Source organism: Pelodiscus sinensis, unplaced genomic scaffold, assembly GCF_049634645.1.
Source record: "Pelodiscus sinensis isolate JC-2024 unplaced genomic scaffold, ASM4963464v1 ctg35, whole genome shotgun sequence".
NCBI classification, from domain to species: domain Eukaryota; kingdom Metazoa; phylum Chordata; order Testudines; family Trionychidae; genus Pelodiscus; species Pelodiscus sinensis.
The window spans coordinates 4,707,933-4,731,505 of NW_027465908.1; the positions used below are offsets into that span (position 1 = coordinate 4,707,933).

At 48.8% G+C, this 23,573-nt stretch overlaps 1 protein-coding gene across 2 annotated transcripts in view; it reads right to left on the minus strand.

The window, feature by feature from the left end:
• The window catches only part of LOC142824489 (sortilin-related receptor-like), a 157,717-nt gene extending 149,396 nt beyond the window's left edge, over window positions 1–8,321 (minus strand). Inside the window, exon 1 of one of the 2 annotated variants that reach the window (XM_075916502.1) lies at window positions 7,787–8,321. In XM_075916502.1, coding sequence (XP_075772617.1) covers window positions 7,787–8,059 — 273 coding nt within the window. In that variant the 5' untranslated portion in view covers window positions 8,060–8,321. The remainder of the gene's footprint in view (window positions 1–7,786) is intronic. The other variant, XM_075916503.1, reaches the window with a different exon arrangement.
• Between the last annotated feature and the right edge of the window lie 15,252 nt (window positions 8,322–23,573).

Sequence of the window (23,573 nt, forward strand, 5' to 3'; positions counted from 1 at the left end):
CCTGTGCGTAGGGGGACCCTAAAACAACACCTGACAGCAGCTAGGAAGGGGAGATGTGGATAGCCCTCTTCAAAATTGCCCTGTTGTCTACATGCCCCCTGCAGCTCTAGTACTGGCTCCTTGACTAGATGTCCCACGGGTCTGACCCACAATGCTTGTTCTTATGTGTCCTTGTATAAATCACTTCACTTCTTTGTGCCTTGATTGCACCATGTGTATAGTGTGTGTCTGGGGATGAGGGAGAGTGATATTGGACATTTTCGTTAACTAACTGATTTATACAGGCTGGGTAATGCTATGATTTTCAACATGATCTGTTGGGAATAAATAGGAGAAAATGGAGCTTTTGGCTGAGTTTCTGCATTGCTATGAGTAAGCTTGTCTGAAATATACAAAAGGTACATTGACAGTGCAGGCAGGCTGGCTACCTAACAATGCTCAAGAGCTGTTAAATTATTGTTTGTACTAGACTCCGACCAACATGCAGCACAGAAGCCGGATGCTAGAAAGTTAAACTCTGTTCTTCAAAGGCCCATAATTGATGGGCTGGCAAATTAGGTCAAAATTAAGTATGGTTCATTTCAAATGTAGTGAAATTGATTTTGGCTTTCACATAGTTAGATGGAATTTGCCATGCCAAGCAGATTTCTATACTCTTTCTCCAACCACATCATCATATCTCTTCTCTCCTCCTCTTCCCCCTCACAATTGGCTCCCTCCCCCAAAAAGTTTTGTACCCATAGCTGTGGGGTAAACAAATCAACAGAACTGATCTGGCAATCCTCAAATGTAATCAGGTTGAAAACAAAACAGTTACTGGACTGAGCACAGGGTACCAGAATGGAATCAGTGTTCCCTGTAAGCTGAGCACTTATGCGGCCACTCAGGAGAGATTCAGATGCTGTCCCGCTGATTAGCAGAGCACCCACAGCTAGGTTTTGTGTTTCTAGTGGTGGTGCACATTCGCACATACCTTGCCACACATAACAAAAGTTATTCTTGATATGGATGGAAAAGATATGGGGGAATATTGCTTGGGACTCTTAAAACTTAAACTCTGCACTGCAACATGGCCTCAGAAAATTATTTCACCTATTTCCACCCACCCTTGTAAAAACTAGGGATGTAAAATGTGCTGACACTGCATTTAACCATTTAACAGTTAAAAGGGGCGTGAGCAGGGGGGCACTCCAGTGGAGTTAGAGTGGCACCTCTGCCCATTGGGGTCAGGCGAGAGAGGCCCCCACTGCAGGCCCCCACCGCTGTTCCAGCCCCTCTGCTCCCAGCCCCACCTTGGGTGCTACTGCTGCAGCTCCTAGCCCCCACATTTGGGCTGCCAGCTGGGCCGCGGGGAAGTAGCTGCTTCCAGGTATCAGTTAACTGTTGCCTGGTAAACATCACTTGTTAAGGATGATGCTTACCAAGTAACCGTTTAATCAATGTGTTGCAGTAGGGCTCAGTGCATGGCGTGTTCTATAAACTCCAGAAGAAATCGTTTCTGCCCCCAAAACACATGTCTTAAAAGGATGGGTCACTGAGAGGATGACAGGCCTAGTTTTAGTGATGTTTCTTTTGTTTAAATTAAATGCTAAAGGGCTTTGCAGATGCGTTTGAGGAAGATGCTCCACGCAGAACCCGGGAGTGGGAACAGTGATCAAATTGGACGGGAGGCTGGCATTGTTGGCAGGGTGAAGTTGTAGGGGCATTACAAAAAGGAATGTAGCAAAGTAGTTTTTAAGGGGCAGAATTAAACAGGGCGTTGACAGCCACAACAAACTTGATACAGCAGAGAAAGTCAGTGGCAGGTTTCAAAGGGGATTTAACATGAAATCAGTGAGCAAGACACTTTTTGCTGCTCTATTCTGTCTGAAGAGGAGCAGGGAGGACAGCATGGGTGTCAGAAGTTATAAAAATTAGTCCAGGAGACAAAGGCCTGGATGAGAGGTCTCTGTGGCCAACGAGGGGTCAAATCATGACATATAGCTCCCTTGACTTTAAGAAGGAACAAGGCTGTCGAAATTGCACTCCTGAACATGTCTGTTTCCTTTGTTTCCATCAGAAATTGGGAAACAGCCACTGAGATCTCACTTATACTGGTTCTTTTTCCAAGAGGGATTAAGAGACTGAATTTCACAGTGGTGGAGGAAGCTAGTCCAGAGAACAGGCAAGCAACTGAAGAATCTCTCTTCGCCCCTTCCCACTAGGGTTGTTAAATTGCAAGTAACTGGCTAGTCAACCGGGCCTCTCAGCCTTTTAAGGCGAAAGTGCCAGGTGGAGCCCAGGGTCAACTGGGGACTCCCACTGACCATGGGCTCCATCCAGCGCTACCGCTTGGAAACGTTGTGGAGTCTGGCGTCAAGCTTCTCCCGGCATTTCAAAGCAGCAATGCCGCTGCTGCTTTTAAGTGCCCACTTCTGCTTCCTCCTTCCCCCACCCCCTCGCTGCCTCTTTCTGATAGAGGGGGGCAACTAGTCAACAACCTTGTCCACTATCCAATAAGCATTTGCTTATCGGACAGTCAACTAGCTGACTAGTCCTTCACATCCCCACTCACCACCGCACACACAGCAATGCACGCTCCGAATGGAATTCCCCTTACAGAACTGCACATCTCTCCCACCTGGGCTGTCCCAGGAAGTTTATACAGGTGGCTACAATGTGCTCCAAACCCCAGCAGAGATCTGTGACAGCAGGCTGGTCTGACACTCCTGGGACTCTCTAGGCGTGTGAATGCTAGAGATGGAAGGAAGCAAGAAGTTCAAAGCGCGTGAACTGTTGGACTGGAGAGGAGCAGCTGCAGGCAAGTTAGCAACAACTGTCGTGAGTCCAATGGCTTGATGAGGCTTTCAACAGGAAGGTGCTGTCCACAGGCAACCTAAGTGCTCTGGCTGCAGGCTCCAGAACCACTGGCAGGCCTGCCCAGGCTGCACAGAGCTCTGAGTTGCACCCAAAGCTGCACTGTGTTGGCAGATGAATGATTCATCTCTACCGCCCCCAGGAACAAAACACTTATCTTGAAACTGAGTTTTCTAAATCTAGTTTGCAGCTTATGGGGCTGAAACACAGCGGCTGATGCCTTAGCACAAGCAAGAGAGAGATGGAGACTAGAGGGGGCAAAGGAAAGAAGTCTGACTTGGGGCACAGCACAAAGTCAAATACCGGTATGTTGTATGTCTCAAGTTCAGGGCCTGATTTTCAAAGGTGCTGAGCTCCTGCAGCTCCTATTGAGTAAAGCTCAAGTTAAGGTGCTCAAGGCTTTTGAAAATTGGCTATCGGAAACCATCCAGGGTACTATCGCTTAAGGCAGCGGGGGAGAAAAAGAATGGCGTGTCTCCTTAAGCCAAGGGACAACTGAGAACAAAAAGTTTCCCATTTTTACTGCCCTAATTTGGCAGCTCCCCCTCCTCTCCAAGTTTAGGTCTTTTCCTTCCTGTTTCTGACTCCCTGATGATCTGCAGATACACAACTAGGAGCCAGGCAGTCTACAACCAATTAATTGCAGGATTCCCTTTGAGGTAGAAAGTACTAACCCCTAGTTACTGATGAGGAAAATCAAAGGATTAGCAATTTGTCCAAGATTTTACAGAGCCAGGATCAGGTTTGCAAAGATCTCTCAAAAGCTGAACAGTGCTTAGTGTTGCATTTTTGTTTGGGTTCTCTACTTCCTGTTTGGAGAGGGATGGAGGAGAAGGGGGCTCAGAGCTGGATTTCTTATTGGAGAAACAATGGGCATATGAGAGCTGACATGACCACTAGCAAAGGCCCCAAGTCATGTGTCTGTCACATTGTGCCAGGAAAATCCATGTAACCCCCAAGAATCACACTGCCCATTTTGTTCAAGTCAAAGGAAAAGCAGGGGACTAGTAAACTCTGGATGGAGCCTGCATGAGAGTTTGCTAGATGTGCATTTCTCAGAGGGTATCATGAACAGAGGACAGAAACTGAACAGACTGCAGCAGTCTTGGACTGATCAGTCCAAAGTCACTCAACAGGAGTCTAAAGTTGACACTAACTCTTTTTAAAATTCCCCTTCTATCTGACTCTTTTCCCTGCCATTGTTACAAAAAAAATGTGACTGAGGGAGAAGTAGTAGACCGCTTAAGGTGCAACCAGTTCTACAGTTTCCCTGTTTAGGTACCTAACAGAGGACAGAACAACTTCATGTCATAGTTAAAATTGCAAGATTGTAGCAGGAACTTCTTTCTGAAATGAAGTTTCAAGCTGACATTCTCCCTCTGATACCTGGAACCTGGGCCTTAGATTTCTCATAGCTTGTTTTGCAGCAGTGGAAGGGTGAGAGGTTAAAACTCAAGCCTCAAATGGTGCATGAGGCTGTTAGTGAGAGTGACTCAGTTCTCCTGGGAAAGCACTCTTTGAAAACGAAAGCCAACAAGAAAAGGCCAAATAGAGTGGAACTTTGATGTTTAACTCCTACTGCTTTCTATTTGTCCAGGTCTGGTTGGTACTGGAATTACTGTGATCAGTTTCACTCAATGACTGATGTTGCAGACTGATGCAAAAACTTTCCACCTAAGCTGTTCAGGAGGGTTGAAAGAAAGCCACCAGAGACTGAGTGGGCACTGATAAACCGGTGGTACCAAAAGTGAAAGACAGTGTCAGGTTCTTCTAAAATGACCTCATTATGTATCTTAAATTCAGTGTCAGGGAAGCCAACAAGCAACACTTCAAAAGTGTAGGAATTGGCTCTCTTCAGAGCAACAAAACCTGACGACTCCTCCGTCATTTCTCCCTTACCCCAACCTGCTCTTCTCTTGCTTCTACATTAAAGCAGCTCTTACTGCACCAAAGCATCTACATCCCCTACTTCAAAACATCTGTAGGATGTGATGAGCGGAAATGGCATTACATGCTAGATTGTGGGGGGAAACTAGATATTTCTATTTGGCTAAACCCAAACAGAAGCATGAAGCAATGGCCAGTTACACTTCCCTTTAGCAGCAATTAACTCACAGTGTTGAGAAGGGAGCCCAAGGAAAAGTCATCACTCAAATAATTTAACGTAGCGAGGCCTACACTTCTGTAAATTGGACCAATTGCTATGTTAGCTTCAGGACTGCCTCTCGCAGCCTGCATTGCAACACTCCTTTCCTGTCCCTGCTTAAAGTGACCTCTGCATTTCTCAACAAAGGGTTTCATCAGTCTGTGGCCAGTGCAGTGAAACTTGTTCAATATTAAAACTGGAGCAAGGAGACTACAGTAAAAACTTCTGTGCTCCTGTTCGGTCTCCACACCATTCGCTGTTCAGAAACAAGACACCTTTCTTTGACCCCCAGTAGCTGATGGAGGGCAGATCCCAGATCTGTCCCAAGAAGGCTTCTGAAAGACTGGTATAAAATGCAGCCTAGGGTGGGATTTCTTTTATGGCAGAAGGGTGGGATGATAAGTACTATGTGCAAATCACTCCTCCACATAATACAAAGTGCAGCTCAGATGTATGTTCAGTCTGAATAAAATGCCTCCAACCCATCAGGATGTGTATTGTAGTTCTATAGACAGATGCGCGATTTGCTATTGTAATCATCTCTTTTCCCTTAGTCCGGAGGTGAGAAACCTTTTTTGGGTTGAGGGCCACACACAAAAAACCCTCACTGATGTGGTGCCTGAATGAGAAGCAGAAAGACACTCCTCACATTCCCCTCACACATCAGCGCCTAGGGGGGCACAGCCTAGTAGATTTTGTGTGCTCCAGCCCCATAGTGAGGCTGCGAGGGGGCTGGAGCACCAGCACAGGCACCCCAATGTGGGGGGGGGGCTGTGAACTTTGGGCGCTGCATCCAGGCAAGCTGGGGGTGCATCCAACTATCAGACCTGAGGTTCCCCACCCCTCCCTTAGTCGTTCCTAAAGAAACGACCTACCTTCTTCTAGGAAAATAATTCTGTAGAGGATTATATCCCGTTTTAGAGGGACACAGTATTGTGTATTCAGAATCGCTGGGCCCCGGCGTGAGGTGAGGGGGGAGGGCAGGCCCCATGCTGCAGTATGGGCGGGGCCTTGGGCAAAAGTGTCAGCGCTGGGACATCTAGCCCTCGGCACTGCCCAGACCATGCTGCAACCACCCCCACCCCCCACCAGCTCTTAGCACTGTCCGGAGCGTGCTGCACTGGGCTCTGGTGACCCCAAGGCTATGGCCAGCACCGTGGTGACCAGGAGTCCCAGGCCCTTCTGACTCACTGGACCCTGGGGCAACTGCTCCCTCCCCCCCCCACTCCCGTGGGCCTGTGTGTATTTATTTGATGCTAACATTTAGATAACTCAAGTCCAAAGGTTCCCTGCTGCTGCTCTATGTGACTAAAACAGTCTCTAGGCCAATGCCCGGGGAAGGAGTTGGAAGGTTGAAGTGTTGCGGGCTACAAACTGAAAGGGAAACATTATTTTGTGTCAAAAATCTGTGGTTAGTTCCTCAAAACTGTAATTTCGGGACACTTTCTAGGCTGAGTAACTTTCAGCACCCAAACTTTCAACCTATAACTCCCTGCACATGTCCTGACTACAGGAAAAAGGCCACCCAGCCTTTTTTGCTCAAAGCAAAAGGCAAATATTTCACATACAAAATGGGACTGGGCACAACTTTAGTGGGAGTGGAAGTTATTTGTACAGCAAGAAGTGTCAGAACAGAGCCCTGCACAGTTGATATTAAACTACTTATAATTGTCAGTCAAATTTGTTCTTTTCATTGTATTGCCCACTATGTCAACAAATGAATGTCAGATTGTCAGTACCACAAATCTACCCTGAATTTATGCACTAAAGCAGCAGGTTTAACAACACGGGTGTTTTTTTAAAGCTCAAGAGGAAGTCTGATTACTTGACAAGACATTCTGAGAAAGCCACCTACACTGCATAAGATTGTTTATAAGATAGCCTAAACTCTGTATTGCAGAGGACAATTTACCCCTTCCTGTTGCAGCACCTTGCTATCCAGAGAGACCCCCAAGTAAAATAGTTCCGACTTTCACTTTCAATTATTTGATAAGGGGGTGCCTGCACGGTGCTTTTAATATTAGTCAATTCTAAGCAGAACAGTGTTTACTCCCTTGTGCTGGAATGATGCAATGCTCTCTTCTGCTTTGTTTGCTTTTAGCTGCCAAATATTAAAATAAACACTTCTGAGCTCCCCAGCCAGGAAGCAATGCACCATGTCAGTTGGATCTAACAGGACCTGTGTCTTACCAGAGCTACTTTCCTGAAAAATGGGAGGAGAGCAGTGGTGCCTGTAAACTGGGTGCTTGGGTGACCACTCAGGGGAAATGCAAATGCTAACCAGCTGATTAGCAGAGCACCCACAGCCACCACCATAAGTTTCTATGGTGGTGCACATCCACACGTGCCTCGTGCACATAACAAAATTTCTTACATACAGGAATGGGAAAATTAGATGTAACACTGAAGGAGAGCTCTGGGAACGGACATGGTGGGTCTCTTCCTCTTTGAGCTAGGAGAGTTGACAGCGGGTGCAAATTGAAGATGCTGCGGTCGCATTAAGAACGGGTGCGTGCCAAAGGAGCGGGAGGGAATGACTGCGCGCATTGCTTTCGCCACCCCCTCTATAAGGGGAGCGCTGCACAGAGCCACCCAACGGCTCCGTGTCCCTTTGCAACTGGAGGGGGATGTGATGCAAGGGGCGAGTGCCCGGGAGCTGCAAGGCGTGCACACCACTGCCCGCGCTGCTCCCTTTTGGCGGAGGGGGGAGGTTGTATGGCAAGGAAAGCCTCGGCCTGGGCAGGTTTGCAGCTGGGGAGTCGGAGGGGTTGCCAAGCTACTCACCTGTCCATACACCTTAATGGGCTCTTGCTGCTGCGCAGCGCTCCTCTTCCTCCGCGGCTGGAGCCTCTCGCCTGCCCTGCCCGTGCCTCTGTCACCCGGGCTCAGCGCTTCTCCCTGGAGCAGCACGAAGCCTCGGTCCTGAGGCCGGGGCGCAGCCCCCGCGTGCAGCAGCAGGGTCCTGGCGGCGGCCGGCGGAGAGGGGCTCCATGCAAGTAGCAGCAGGGCTGCCAGGCAGGGCAGGCTCAGCTCCCCACAGCTGCTCCCTGTCGCCATGTTCCTCTGCCGGGGGCTGGTGGGGCTGCTGCAAAGTGGGGCGCCGCCGCCAGGAGAGAATGTGCAATGGGAAGGGGAGGCGAGAAGGGGGGAGAGCAGCAACCGCGGCGGCTGCCTGAGCCCTGCTGCGCCCCAGCTGGCGCGCGCCGCTCCCGGGGTCCGCACGCGCTGCTCCGGGTGCGCTGCGCTCGTGTCCCTTTGCGCTGCGCGCCTGGCTGGGGGCGGGTGGAAGCGCCGCGGAGCCCAGAGCGCTGCAGCGTGGCTGCCGCTCGCTCGCTCGCTCGCACTGGCAGTGCGGGTGCAGGCAGCAGCAACTTGCAAGTCACGTGTATTAGCCACACTCTCTCTTTAAGCTTCTTTGCTTCCTCTCTTGACCCAGAAGAAGTAGGGCAGCCCCAGAAGCAAATGCTTTTCCCTCCCCCCGCCTCCGCCGCCACAGAAATGCTAGCTGCGATTCTTCGGGAAAGGGACTGGATAGTGTATTTGCTTAACAGGGCCGTGGGATTGCCGGGCTGCGTTTGGGGCGAGGATGCAACAGAGCATCCCATGTCTGTGCACTCCAAACTCTGGTGCGAAAGGGGTCTGGCTGCAGCTGGTACATAACATCTGGGCCTTTCGTTTCGGACTTTATACTGCCACCTATCATTGCAGTAATGGAGTGCTGCTTCTCTGTTTGCACCAGTGCCAGCTTTTTGCATTGGTGATGAGGAGGTCATTATCTAAATATAGTTATTTTATATAGCCTCCGAAAGCCTGCAAGATGCTTTACCGAGCTAAAATAAGTAGTTTTTCTCCCCCTTATGTTATAGTCTCACGCCATCCTGGTTTAATTGAATGGTTTGAGAAGAACATAAGAATGGCCATGCTGGGTCATACAAAGGTCCATCTAGCAGTATCCTGTCTTCCAACAGTGGCCAATGCCAGATGCCCCTCAGGGAGTGAACGGGAAAAGTAATCATCACATGATCCCTCCCCTCTAACCCATTCCCAGCTTCTGACAAACTTGGATTTATGGATGCAGAGCATCTCTGATGATCATGTCCAAGATATTATTTTTGCATGCTTTTGCTATCTCTAGTCAGAGACCACTCCAAAGTTGCTGTAGAGCTTTTCATGCATTCATTTTTCCCTGTCTATAAAATGGGGATAACATGCCTATCAAGCAGGGATTTTGTGAGGCTTTATTACAGAATGTTTGAAAAGCCCTTTGAGAACTAAATGTCTTATAAGTTGCAAGTGTTATTTGCACCAGCAAATGACTGATTATCCACGCGGAACACCAAGTGTTTTTAGACACCACCAAATTATCCATATCTAATATATTACCACATACTACAGTCATTTTGGACGGGAGGAAGGCAAATAATTTAATTTGAGTCAATGTTATATGAGCAAAGGTAGTGGCCATGTGACAGCTGAAGTTTGTTCATTACATCTATAAACCAAGACACGTAGCAACACGTCAGCTCCCTACCCCCATGATGGGGATGTTCCAAAGTACCATAAGGAATGCCTAGCTAGTCACACTGCTCCAGTGCAACAAAAATGATTAGGGGGTTGGCAGTCATGATTTACAAGGAGAGGCTGGGGGATTTAGGTGTATTTGGTCTACAGAAGAGAAGAGGGAGGGGGGATTTGATAGCAGCCTTCAACTTCCTGAAGAGGGGTTCCAAAGAGGATGGAGAGAGGCTGTTCTCAGTGGTGATGGATGGCAGAACAAGGAGCAATGGTCTCAAGTTACAGTGGGGGAGGTCCAGGTTGGACATTAGGAAAAACGATTTCACTGGAGAGTGGTGAAGCACTGGGATGGGTTCCCTAGGGAGGTGGTGGAATCTCCATTGTTGCATAAATTTCTTTTACACATCACCATCCCTAGAGGTTTTTAAGTCCTGGCTTGACAAAGCCCTGGCTGGGATGATTTATTTGGATTTGATTCTGCTTTTAGTAGGGGGTTGGATTTGATGACCTCCTGAGGTTTATTCCAGCCCTATGAGTCTAAGGTATGTACAGCATAAAGGTGCTATGATAAATGTAAGTCATGAAGCTGACACTGGAAAGTTTATAGTGTTGGAACTTCGACTGGAGAGTCTTATAAGAAGGAGAATAGAAGGAGCTTGAGTTTGGATATATCTCGGGCTAAGGACCAGAATCACCGCTTTGGAAATATCTTTCTGTGGCAATATATTCCTAGAGCAATGCACGACTGAAGAAAGTGTGAGAAAAGAAGAAAGCAAGAATCCTTGACATTTGCCCCCAGAACAAATGCAGACTATAAGAAAATTGCTGCTTGTGTTATATTGTGTCCTACCTTTAATTTTTGTAAGGCACATGGGATCCAAAGACTCTCAAAGGCTATTCTGGCCAAATATACTGAGCTCCATCTCTGCCCACTTTGGAAAACATGGCCCTTGCATCTTTAATGGCAAAATGATTTTTTTTAACCTTCAGGATGGTTCATTATGGCAGCAGATCTTAAAAAAAAAAGTTTGAGTGTGAGGATTTGAATGCTATTTTTTTTTAAATTAATTTGCAGTTCAAACGTCTGGCTATATTTGGGATGGGGTTTGTATCAGTCTACTTCCAATTACAAACAAGTTTATGTTATCACCTTTCAACCTTGTCACACATATCACCCCAAACTTGGACTATGGATGTCTACAAGTGATGTGTGCAAAATCTCTGATGATTTTAAATAATCAAATACTTAATAAGAGCAGATCCCTCTCATCCCAATCACATTTGTCCTCTGTGTGTGTTCATTTGCATCTCCTGAGCAAAATAAATAGCTGAATAAATAAAGTGGTTTAATTTCATTTTACCAAAGTAGCTTCTTAAGTATAAGTAGTTAATGAAAAGACTCAGATTATATAAAATGCATAGCGTATTCAATTATGGGCATATTTAAGGTCAAAACTGACTTCTGTTTAGGACCAGTCAATGTACAAACTTTAGCCCTGGTCTTATAAATATATCCTAAATTTTGCTCACACAACTAATGATAAGAATATGCACGAGCAATTGAAAGCCTAGGTTCATTCTCCATGTTGCCATTTATTTTGTATGTTGATGCTAGTCCAGACAAGATGTGTTTATTGTGCAGATTACCTTTTTTTCAATATAGGCTACATATATGCTACTCTACTCATATAGTCTTCTTCGAACAAATTCATCATACTGCAATTTTTTTTGTTTAACTTGTTTTACCAAAGTTCAGTTAAGCTAGCCACAAATTTAACTCAATATTCCTTCTGGAATTTGAGTAGAAATTGTTAATGAGAGAACCCACTCATGGGAAAAATTCTCTTTACTCTAAACCAAATGCATAATAAATTATTGAAATAGCAAGATGTTTGAATCTCACCATCACTAAAGAGATCCTAGATAATGCATTTTCTCAGAAAAGCAAGGGAAAGCAGTGAGTTACAGGCTCTTTAGGGAACAGCACATCTGCTGTATATATGATGAAACTCAGTGGGCTAAATTAAAGTTGCAGTAATAACTTGAAATTTTCTGTCAGTTTTCAAGTCAGTCATATCATGTTATTTTTAGCATAGTTTACTTTATACAGGAATTTTCTTTGTCATTTTCGTGGGTGCGTGGTGGGCCAGAAAACATCCATGGGAGTGGATGAGTTAAAATAATTGTTAGAATGCACCTTGTTTCATAGAAAGGCTCTATGGCAAAGTAAAAGAGCTATCCGTGTTGATAATAGAAACAGGGCATACAAGTTTGCAAGCCTCATTCTGTTCTTAGATCTGGTCCATGCTTAAAAATTAGCTAGACCTGGCAGTGCTGCTCTAGGTTGTGAAAAAAATAATGCTCTGATCATTATATTTCGATCGACCTGTAGACATGGCTAAGTCAATGGAGAATTCTTCTCTTGACCTAGCTACCACCTTGTGGAAAGAAAGATTAGCTACATTGATGGAAACCCTCTGTGCTGCTCTAGATATGCCTCAGCCAAGTTGTTCTCAGCCAGGGCTTTGTAGAAGTCTTCTGGGGGAAGATCAATTCCTCTAGATATTTACCTAATTTTCCAACAGGCTACAGAAAAAGTTAGTACAAATTAATATGTCTTATTTATACTCCTCTCTATACTAGACACCAAAATGCAAGTATAATATTTATATTCAAATTAACGTATTTTTATAATTATATGGTAAAAATGAGAAAATAAGCAATTTGTCAGTAATACAGTGCTGTGACACTTGTCTTTTTATGCCTGATTTTTATAAGCAAGTAGTTTTAAGCAAGGTGAAACTTGAGGGTATGCAAGGCAAATCGGACTCCTGAAAGGGGTACAGATAGGGTATGTCTAGACTACAGGGTTTTGTCGACAGAAGTTTTGTCGACAGATACTGTTGACAAAGCTTCTGTCGACAAAGAGCGTCTAGACTACATCCAGGTCTGTCGACAAAGCAAGCCACTCTGTCAATAAAAGGCGTTATTCCTCGTAGAATGAGGTTTACATACGTCAACAAAACTGCTGAGTTTTGTCAACATTATGTTGACATAACTCAAAGGCAGTGTGGACGCAGGTATAGTTTTGTCGACAAGTCCACTTTTGTCGACAAAACCCTGTAGTCTAGACACACTCATACAGTAGTCTGGAAAGGTTAAGAACCACTGCCTGAATCTTTCTAATGAATCTTCTGGGGAGAGTGCTGAGTATAGCTAAAGGAGACCAGAATAGCTAAAGGCGACCTACTCTAGGCACTAACCTATTATCACCAGATAATGCCATAGGAATCACTGAATGGCTGTCAGAGGATGAAAGCTTTTACAGCCAAAGCCTCTCTCTGCCCATGCATGCGGGGAAGGAACCCATTCTGCATCTCCAAACCGCAGAGCAGAAGATCCATCACGGATGGATCTGTCTCTGTGTGTGCTGCTCACCCACGTAGGCAAAAGGACTGCATGAGTTAAGGCTTTTTTTTGGTGTCCATTACTGATATATAATTTTGAAGGCTAGACCGTTTGTAGCAAAATAGAATTAGTCCAAGGCTGCCCAGCATAAATCAATGGGATTTCTGCTTTTGAGTCTTGCTAGCCTGCTGGACTGGCACAGATAGAGCCTTTCATCATAATTATTACTGGAGTGCCTCAGCTGAACAGTGAGAGGAAAAGGACGCTGCTGCTCTGGAAGAAATGGAAATGTAGAGGGTGTTGCTGTGCTGCTTGCAAGTGGAATGCTGTGATAGGAAAGTGTTGCTGTGAAGGCGGTAGGGCCTCATCCTTGAAGTTATTGAGGTATCTAACTCCCATTGATTTCGAGGGAGTTAGGACCCTAAATACATCTGAGGATCTGGGCTTACATCTGTCACTGCCCTCTGTTTGCTTTGTGGTGATTTTATTAAGGCAAAATTCCCCATTGAATTCCACGGGGGAGTTCTAGATACAGCCTTTTAGCATACCACTGCATTTAGCAGGTGTAAGGAGTAAAGGAACATATCCCATTCCCAAGGGAAAAGAAACAATCAATGTCTTTCCATGGGCTTCAGTGGGAGCTAGATCAGAACCCAAATGCAAATAAGACACATGATTGATGATAATGTAGGAGCAATTCCATCCTGGCGAAGAGATGTCTTTGGTGACCTAAGTGGTTTTTTCCATCCCTCGCTTGTTTGATTAATGGCTGGAGTGAGGTGTTCAAATTCTCCTCCTTTGTTAAGAGGAGGAGAATGTGATTAACTTGGTTGCATGTGCTATATTGATTAACTTTCCCCTTGCATACTATGAGGTTCTATTACTGAATATGAATGTCCATCACAATTTCTTTCCTCGTCTGACCATAATATCAGGTAGGAACAGTTGCTACATGGCTGCTGCTTAACGACCCATGAGAGAGAGTCCTTTAGCAGAGAGGTAAGATCATGAAGAAAAGCTACCTAGGAGTCCATGTCCCAGCAAGCACAGGCTGGACCTCCCTAGTCCAGCACCTTCTGGACCTGACTGGTCCTGAATGAGGGAATTGCTGGACCAGGGGAAGTCCCCTACCACTGGTGCCCCAGCCCGCTGCCCCTCAGTGCTCCTGGCCCTGCTACCACCCCCACCTCCAGCCTCACCTCCTGCTGGCCCCGGCTGGGCTGCCACCAACCACCAGTCCCAGTGGGGCTACTGGCTCTGCTGCTGCTGACTCACAACCCAGCCAGGCTGCTGGCCCCGCTACTGGTGGCCCCCGGCCCTGGGTCACGGGCTCTGACCCTGGCCCCACATTGTCCAGGATGCTGGGGGCTCAGGAACACCCATGGTACTGCTGGATCAGAGATGTTACCAGACCAGAGAGTGCTGGTTTGGGGAGGTGCAAGCTGTACAGGGTATAATTTCTGGCTACAGAAGGGCTCAGATATTATGATACAGTTGATCTTAGCCAAGAGGCAGAGAGGAAATGAAAAAGGCTATTGCCCTTCACAATTAATCATCCTACTGCTACTTTTGTGTTGGCACAATATGCTCATGCATCAGAAAGCTAGCCTTTGCCTTCCAGCCTGGCTCATCTGTAAGGTCTATCTTTCATCTGAATTGTACCACTATCATCCCAGTGCGCTCTCCCTCCAATGCAGAGCTGTCCAGGAGGCAGTGTGCTGCCAGGCACTTACGCCACCACAAAAAACTGCATGTACTGTAGTAACATGATCCACACGGCCACTGGATTCATCCACCTGCCTTTCATTGGTTTAATATAGAAGCATGTTAGACAACGTTTCTTCCACGTGTCTTGGCTCAGCAGCAGCATCTTGCACAATCTTGGGGCATGAGGAGACCACAGCAACTCAATATAGCTCACATCCCAGCAGTGTCGTGTCCATGAGGGCTGGCTCTGAAATGTGCACTGCTCGTTTTCATTTATATTGGGAGTCTTGGGGGCAGGAGCTGGAATCTTCATTGCAGAATACAAGGAAGTGTTCTCCACACACGAGATTGTCACCCGCATGTTTAAAGGGAGACACAAGACTTAAATCGAGAGCTCTTTGTGACAGGGAGACGCTGTCTTTTTCTTTTGTCTTTGTACAATGCCTAGCATGATGGAGTCCTGGTCCATGCCTGGGACTCTTATGTGCTAGTGCAATGCAAATAATCAATGTTATTATAATAATAAGATGATTACATTATATTCAAATCACCACACTCAAACTGCTGCTTATCATCTTTTTAAGGATGTCTTAACCTAGGGAAACCAAGATAGAAAATTTGTATCCCATTTATTTTACCATTCCCCTCCCCACCCCCCCAGCAAGTGTTTTAATTTTCACCAACAGAGTTAAGCCCTGTTTCTGTAAGGGTATGTCTAGACTACATGGCTCATTCCACGAGGCATAACGGGGCGGTCGACAAGGGCTTCCCTTGTCGACCACAGGGCATCCAGACTACCGCACTGAGCCGCCAAACAGCTGATCGGCACAGCGCGGCAGCCATTTTGATGTAAATGAAGCGGCGATTATTTAAATCACCGCTTCATTTTCCTATGTCTAGAAACCTAATCTACATGGCTCCGTCAACGGAGCCCTGTTGTCTAGACACACCCTAATTCCGTGGTCACCAACCGGTAGATCGCGATCTACCGGTCGATCTCAGGGGCTCTAAGAGTAGCTCTTGAGCCCTCTCTGAACTGCGCGCCTGCTCAGTACATTAACATTTGATTTCTTCATTTGAACAGCAGCTACTCACCGAGCAACAACACAGGTGAGTAGCTCCGGAATGGTGGGAGCTGGGAGGTTGGGAGGGCTGAAACACCCTGGCCAGCTGGCTGTGGCTTTCAGCAGAAAGAGGCTGCCCTGCGCTCCAGCTGATTGGGTGGCTTCTCCTCTGCGCAAGCCCACGTGGAGCATGGGGCACTTTGGCTGAGTGCCATGGCTGCCAGGCTACCTGGCCATGACGCTCAGCCAGGGTGTACCACGCTCCACATGGGAAGGCGCAGAGGAGAAGCCGCCCGATCAGCTGGAGCGCGGTTCAGCCTCCTCTGGGCTGAAAGCCACAGCCAGCTGGCCAGGCAGCTGCTTCTCTTCGCTCCAGCCCGGCTGCCCTGCGCTCAGCTCAGGGAGGCTGCACCTACCTCCAGCTGTGCTGGAGCAAGCTTCCCGGGCTGAGTGCAGGGCAGCTGGGCTGCAGCGAAGAGAGGCCGCTTCTCCTCACTCCAGCCCAGCTGCCCTGTGCTCAGCCCCCGCCCCTCTCGGGCTGGAGCGAAGAGAGGCCGCTTCTCCTCGCTCCAGCCCAGCTGCCCTGCGCCCAGCCCCCACCCCTCTCGGGCTGCAGCGAAGAGAGGCCGCTTCTCCTCGCTCCAGCCCAGCTGCCCTGTGCTCAGCCCCCACCCCTCTCGGGCTGGAGCGAAGAGAGGCCGCTTCTCCTCGCTCCAGCCCAGCTGCCCTGCGCCCAGCCCCCACCCCTCTCGGGCTGGAGCGAAGAGAGGCCGCTTCTCCTCGCTCCAGCCCAGCTGCCCTGCGCCCAGCCCCCACCCCTCTCGGGCTGGAGTGAAGAGAGGCCGCTTCTCCTCGCTCCAGCCCAGCTGCCCTGTGCTCAGCCCCCACCCCTCTCGGGCTGGAGCGAAGAGAGGCCGCTTCTCCTCGCTCCAGCCCAGCTGCCCTGCGCTCAGCCCCCGCCCCTCTCGGGCTGGAGCGAAGAGAGGCCGCTTCTCCTCGCTCCAGCCCGGCTGCCCTGCGCCCAGCCCAGAGATGCTGCGCCTAGCTCCAACTGTGCTGGAGCAAGCTTCCCGGGCTCAGCGCAGGGCAGCCGGGCAGGAGCAAAGAGAAGCTGCTTCTCCTCGCTCCAGTCTGGCTGCCCTGCAGTCAGCCCGGAAGGAGCGCAGGACGGAAGCTTCCCTCCGTGGCTGGTGTAGGGGACTCCCTGCTCCCGAACATTGTTCCCTCTCTCCTGCCCCAAACCTGTCCCCCGCCCTCCTGGCCCCGTGTTCCCTCTCCCTTGGCCTCCCGCCCCGCTGCAGAAACCTTCCCCCCGGCATCCTGCCCGCCCCTGGAGAAACCAGTTCCCTCTGGCACTCTGTCCCCTATGGCAGAAACCTGTTCCCCTGCCTTCCCCACTATAGAAACCCGTCCCCCTGCTTCCCTCTGCAGAACCCTGTCCCACCCAGCACACTATCCCCTGTCCTTCTGCCCTCTCTCTCCTGCCCCCACTGACACCCTGTTCCCTGTCCCAGAACCCACTAGCACTCCTCCCCAGTACTGTGTCCCCTGCTCCCGAATGACTTTTCTATGGGTCAGAGACCCCTGACTCAAGGCAGGTTCCCTGCCATTCTCATAAATAAAGACAATGCAGAAACTTTTGTGTTTGACACAGTATTTTATTTAAAAATGAAGCCTGGCCAACAAACCCCCAGTTGGGCCAAGCCCCCACCTGGCCACGACCACTCCTGAATTCCCCCTTCCCAGACCCTAGATCTGAGCCTATCAAACACTGGAACCCCCTGCCCTGAGCCCCTCACATACACCAACCCAAATTCTTGCACCCTCACATCCACAAGCCTGTGGCTTACTTAGTACCCCAACACTGCCCAGCCTGGAGCCCCCTCCCCGAACCAGCGGCCCCTTCTCCACCTCCTCCTCCATCCAGATTTCCTCCCAGAGCTTGCACCTCTCACCCCTTCCCACACCCAAATCCCTCATTCCCACCCCGGAGCCCACACATCCTGTCTCAACACAGCGAGGGTACGGCTAGACTGCAGGAGTTTTTCAGGATTCCGGAGATATCCCAGAAAAACTCTTCTGCATCCAGGGATGCGTTTGTTCTTCCACTTTTTTTAGTAGAAGAGCAAACATGCTCTTTCGGTCACCCCGATATTCCTCTTTCCACGAGGAATAAGGGGGCTTCCAAAAGAAGGTTTTTTTTCTAACATTTAGTCCAGTCTAGACAGGCCAAATGTTGGAAAAACCTCTTTCTACAGAAGATTTAAAAAAAAAAAAAAAGCAGCAGTATAAGGATTGGGGATAGCAAGTGACAGAGAGGAGGAGAATAGAGGGGCGGAGCTTCAAGGAAGGGGTGGGGCTTCAAGGAAGGGGAGGGGTGGTAGATCTTGGCTTGGTCTGTCATTTAAAAAGTGATCTTGGGTGTAAAAAGGTTGGAGACCACTGCCCTAACTGGTGATAAAGGGAGAGATTTAAGGAACAAATGGGTATTAGGGCACCAACAGCCATTAACTTTCAATGTCATTTGAGCACCTAGCTAGTGCGAATGACACAATATAACATTTGTTACACATAGAGTACCAAACTGCAGCTGTTAGCTTCTTAGCACAATGCAAAAATAATGTAAAAAAAAGCCTTACTGTATGGGGGGTTTTCTTTTACAACTCTCATCTGTTTGGAATTAATTCTTAGCCTTGGCTTGGAACTTTAATGGTCACCTTTTACATTTTCCTTTTAGTACCTAATTGGAAACATCATTGTCATCTTCTCTCCAAGACACTTCTTTGGACCCTGTAATCATAGGGCAGGTCTATCCTATACCAGAAGGTCAGTGTAAGACACACAACTCCAGCTATGTCAATAACGTAGCTGGAGTCAACATACCATGAACCAAATTTCTCTAGTGGACCGACATTGGGAGGTTGGCTTCCCTTACTCCTCGCAACTCCAAGGAGTTCCAAAGTGTTCCGGTGGTGCCCTCAACATTTAATTTAGCAGGTGCTTACTAGATCCGCTAAATTGAATGCCAGAAGATCGACCTCCATAGCGTCGATGCTCCATTTAGTATAGACCTGGCTATAATGTCTGAGCACCTCATCTTGTCCTAACCATAGTAGTTGAGCATAGCAATACAGTAAATTCAGGATTCACTGGTGTGGCATCCTGACAGGTCTCCTGCTCCGTCAGTGATGGTAAACATTTGGTTGCATGTGTTTTTTTATGCTCCCTCAATATATTCTGCCAGCTCTGCGCAGGTAGCTAGCACAATAGACTTTACAAGAGGCCCCAAAGAGCACAGACTTAGATAAGATACAAAGGCACCCAAGTCAGGTTTATTGAAGGACATTAAGAGTCATCAGTAGTCAGATGGCCTCTGAGCCCCTATGCGTTTGTCCCCATGACAATGGACACGGCTCAATTAATAGTATGGATTTTACTATTGCTCCCAGGCCAGCCAAAGACTTAAGTGAGGTACTCCAACTTTTATAGACTGAAATGAACAATCTATGATACACACTCTACATATCATCTTACACATTAATGATGCGTTTGGTACCTCCCCTTGTACTTTCCTCCAAATCATTCACTGCCCGTTGTTATGCTTTCACTCTTGTTGTTTCAAACTATTTTATCATGAACTCAGCTGTTGTCCTTGCACTGTCCTGATGGAATGTATTTACATATTTCATGTGCTTTTATCAGTGCTAGCAGGTCCAGTGCCGAGAGACACTGACTTGCAGGCAAACATTTGCTTTTGACAAGGCTTGTCTATTACTCATAGTATAACACTTGCTTACTTCACTTCAAGCACTAGGCCCACGCTTTAGGCTCTTTCTTTCTCCTACATTCATAACATCTTTGTGGGGGAGGGCAATCCCCATTTTATGTATGAGGAAGTGAGGCACAAAGGGTCTGTCTACACTACAAAGTTAATTCGAACTAACGGAGCGCTTCATTCGAACTAGGTAAACCTCATTCTACGAGGACTAACGCCTAGTTCCAATTAGCTACTTCGAATTAAGGGCTGTGTAGCAACTTAATTCGAACTAGTGGGAGGCTAGCCCTCCCCAGCTTTCCCTGGTGGCCACTCTGGGCACCACCAGGGAAACTCATCTGCCCCCCTCCCGGCCCCGGAGCCCTTAAAGGGGCACGGGCTGGCTACGGTGCCCGTGCCAGGTGCAAGCCTGCCAGCACCCAGCCAGCAGACCCTGCACCTGGCACGGCTCGAGCCAGCCACCCGCTGCCACCCAGCCCTCCGCCTCTTCCTGGGACCAGGCTGGCGGCTCCCGGGAGCCTGCCCAGGTCCGCAAGAGGCGGGCGCCCGCCTGGTCTAGTGCGGAGATCGTGGATCTCATCCACGACCTCCGCACTAGGCACAGGAAAGTGGCCGTCTAGGGCAGGAGAGCTGCCAGCCTGGCCACCCAGGAGCAGGTTTGCATGAAAATCAAGGTGGTCCACTGAGACCCCCGACCCTGAGCCCTGAGCTTACAATGGCCGTCCTGGGTCAGACCAAAGGTCCATCTAGCCCAGTAGCCTGTCTGTCAACAGCGGCCAACACTAGGGACCCTGGAGGGGATGGACCGAAGACAGTGACCAAGCCATTTGTCTCGTGCCATCCATCTCCAGCCTTCCACAAACAGAGGCCAGGGACACCACTCCTACCCCCTGGCTAATAGCACTCCATGGACCCAACCTCCATGACTTTATCTCACTTCTCTTTAAACTCTGTGAGTATGTCTACACTACCCCGCTAGTTCGAACTAGGAGGGTAATGTAGGCATACCGCACTTGCAAATGAAGCCCGGGATTTGAATTTCCCGGGCTTCATTTGCATAAGCGGGGAGCCGCCATTTTTAAAACCCCGCTGGTTCGAACCCCGTGCAGCGCGGCTACACGGGGCACGAACTAGGTAGTTCGAACTAGGCTTCCTAGTTCGAACTACCGTTATTCCTTGTGAAATGAGGAGTAACGGTAGTTCGAACTAGGAAGCCTAGTTCGAACTACCTAGTTCATGCCCCGTGTAGCCGTGCTGCACGGAGTTCGAACCAGCGGGGTTTTAAAAATGGCGACTCCCCGCTTATGCAAATGAAGCCCGGGAAATTCAAATCCCGGGCTTCATTTGCAAGTGCGGTATGCCTACATTACCCTCCTAGTTCGAACTAGGAGGGTATTGTAGACATACCCTGTTATAGTTCTAGCCTTCACAGCCTCCTGCAGCAAGGAGTTCCACAGGTTGACTCTTTGCTTTGTGAAGAAGAACTTTCTCTTATTAGTTTGAAGCCTGCTACTCATTCATTTCATCTGGTGTCCTCTAGTCCCTCTATTATGGGAACTAATGAATAACTTTTCTTTATGCACCCTCTCCACACCACTCATGCTTTTATAGACCTCTATCATATCCCCCCTCAGTCTCCTCTTTTCTAAGCTGAAAAGTCCCAGTCTCTTTAGCCTCTCTTCATATGGGACCTGTTCCAAACCTCTGATCATTTTAGTTGCCCTCCCCTCTCCCACCCTCTCTCTTCCCCTCTCCCACCTCCTTTTCCCAGTCTCCCCCAGTTTTGTTCAATAAAGAGAGTTTCTATTTTTGAACACACGTGTCCTTTATTTTGTACATCAGGAGGGGGGGCTAGGGAAGGGTAAGTGGAAGGAGGTGTGGGAGGAATGAGATACGCACCCCCGATGGGGAGGACTGGGCTGGCTCTGCGGGCTTCTGGGGGTGGAAGCTCTCCTGCAGCCCCCCAATTGCCCCCTCTCCCCAGATGGCAGCCTGCGGCAAGTGCAGCCGGGCTGATGGCCGAGTGCTGTGATGTGCCCAGTGTGGGCACTCAGGGCACTCCAAGCCAGGACTGCTTTGCAAGCGGGGAACCTCTGAGAACTCTCTGTCCGGGGTGGGGGTCGGGTCCCTTTAAGCACAGCCCTCAGCTAGCCTGAGACAGCATCTCCACGCTCTAAATCCTAATCTATGCCCTGCCGGCACTGCTTCCGGCCAGCCTTAACCTCAGTTCAGGGTCCACTCTGTGTGGACATGCTAGTTTGAATTAGCAAAACGCTAATTCGTACTAATTTTTTAGTCTAGATGCATTAGTTCGAATTAGCTTAGTTCGAATTAACTAATTCGAATTAAGTTAGTTCGAATTAGCGCTGTAGTGTAGACAGACCCACAGAGATTAAGTGACTTCCTCAAGATCACTTAACAGGATGTTGGTGATGGAGTAGGGAACTTAGTCACAGGCTCTGGATCCCATCCTCTTTCTCCCATCTTCCTACTCACCATTTTTGGCAAATGCTCCCATCAGCTTCCCTTACTCCTCGCAGAAGCAAGAGTATTTGCCGCTGATGGGAGTGCCCTCTGAGATCTATTTAGCGAGTCTTTATTAGACCCACTAAATTGAACTCTGGAAGATCGATCACGGCAGTGTTGATCTTCACTAGGATTAAGACATGGCCTCAGTGCCCTCTTCTGGCTTTCAGTTTATCCATGCTCTGGAATAGAGCAGTGCCTCAGGGCTCCTTCCTTTAAGGCAATGTCTTCACCCTCTCAGGGTCTTTCTGGCCCCTGCTTTTCAGCTGGGTCACTATAATTCAGCACCCCACACCAGGGTGCCTCACTGTTCAGGCCACTTCTGTCAATAGCTAATGAGGATTTGGTGGGGAACCAGGCCCACCCTCTATTCTGGGTCCCATGGAACCTATGGATAGCAGCTGTCTGCCGTGTCTGTTTAATAGCTGCATTGATGCTATAATTCCCTGGACACTTCCTCATGGCTCCAGAACACTCTTCACCCATATCTCAGTGCCTTGTCCCAGTGGAGTCACAGCAGCTAGCCTGGAGCTCCATCTGCTGTCCTTCCGTTCTAGCAAGGAATTGCTCTTGCTCTGGCCTTGCAGCTCTTCTTAGAGAGCATCTAGATTTTCAGAAAAATGGCCATTTTTCAAAAAAAGTCACCTATGTCCACGCTGCAACCGTGTTCTGTCAAAAGAAAATTGAAAGAACTCAGGGGGTTTTCCAACATTGGTAAACCTCATTCTACGAGGAAAGAGCTCTTCCGGAAAAGGGCTTGTGTGGGTGTGGAAGAGGCAGTACCATCGAAAAAAGAGGCCTCCAGGAAAAAGCACAGGTACCCTGGTGACACTCCATCCACACTAATCACAGCTCTATAGTTCCTGTCTACAGCCAGGTCTTAAAGCTGAAGGCACCTGGGGCATGAAGCCGGCCTCAGAGCAGCACCCTGACTGCATGGCTCTCTCTGCCACACCAAGAACAAGCCATGGCACAGCCCCAAGTCCCCCAAGACTCCCCTGGCCCTTCCAGGGAGCAGCCCCAGGGATCAAAGGTCCCACCCAGGGGCACCAAACGCCGGGCACCATCCCGGTTGGGGACTGAGATCTGGAGCTCTGGAGCGAGGAGGAGTCCCTCCAGGAACTCCAGTCATGCCGCAGACACACAGACATTTATGGCAGGATGGCCAAGGCTCTCAGCTAGAGGACACCAGCCCCGCGCCCTTGAGCAAGTGAGGAGCAAGGTGAAGGAGATGCAGCAAGGCTACGCATGGGCCAGGCAGCGCAGCTCCCACTCCAGGGCAGGGCCCCACTCCTGCCGCTATTACAAAGAGCTCCACCGGGGTCTGGGTGGTGGGCAAGCCCTGTCTCCAGCCACTCTGGTGGACTCAGGCCTCAAGACACCACTGGTCACCCAGCCAGAGTTCCTGGAGCAGGAAGACGAGGAGGAACATCAGCTTTGGGACAAGGAGGTCACCAGCAGCGTCGTTACCCTCAGCCTGGAACCGGTACCCCAGGCCCTGGACATCTGTCAGCCGACGGTCAGAGCAGTGTGTGCGTGTGTGTTACACCCAAGTCTTCAACTGCTGAGACACAAA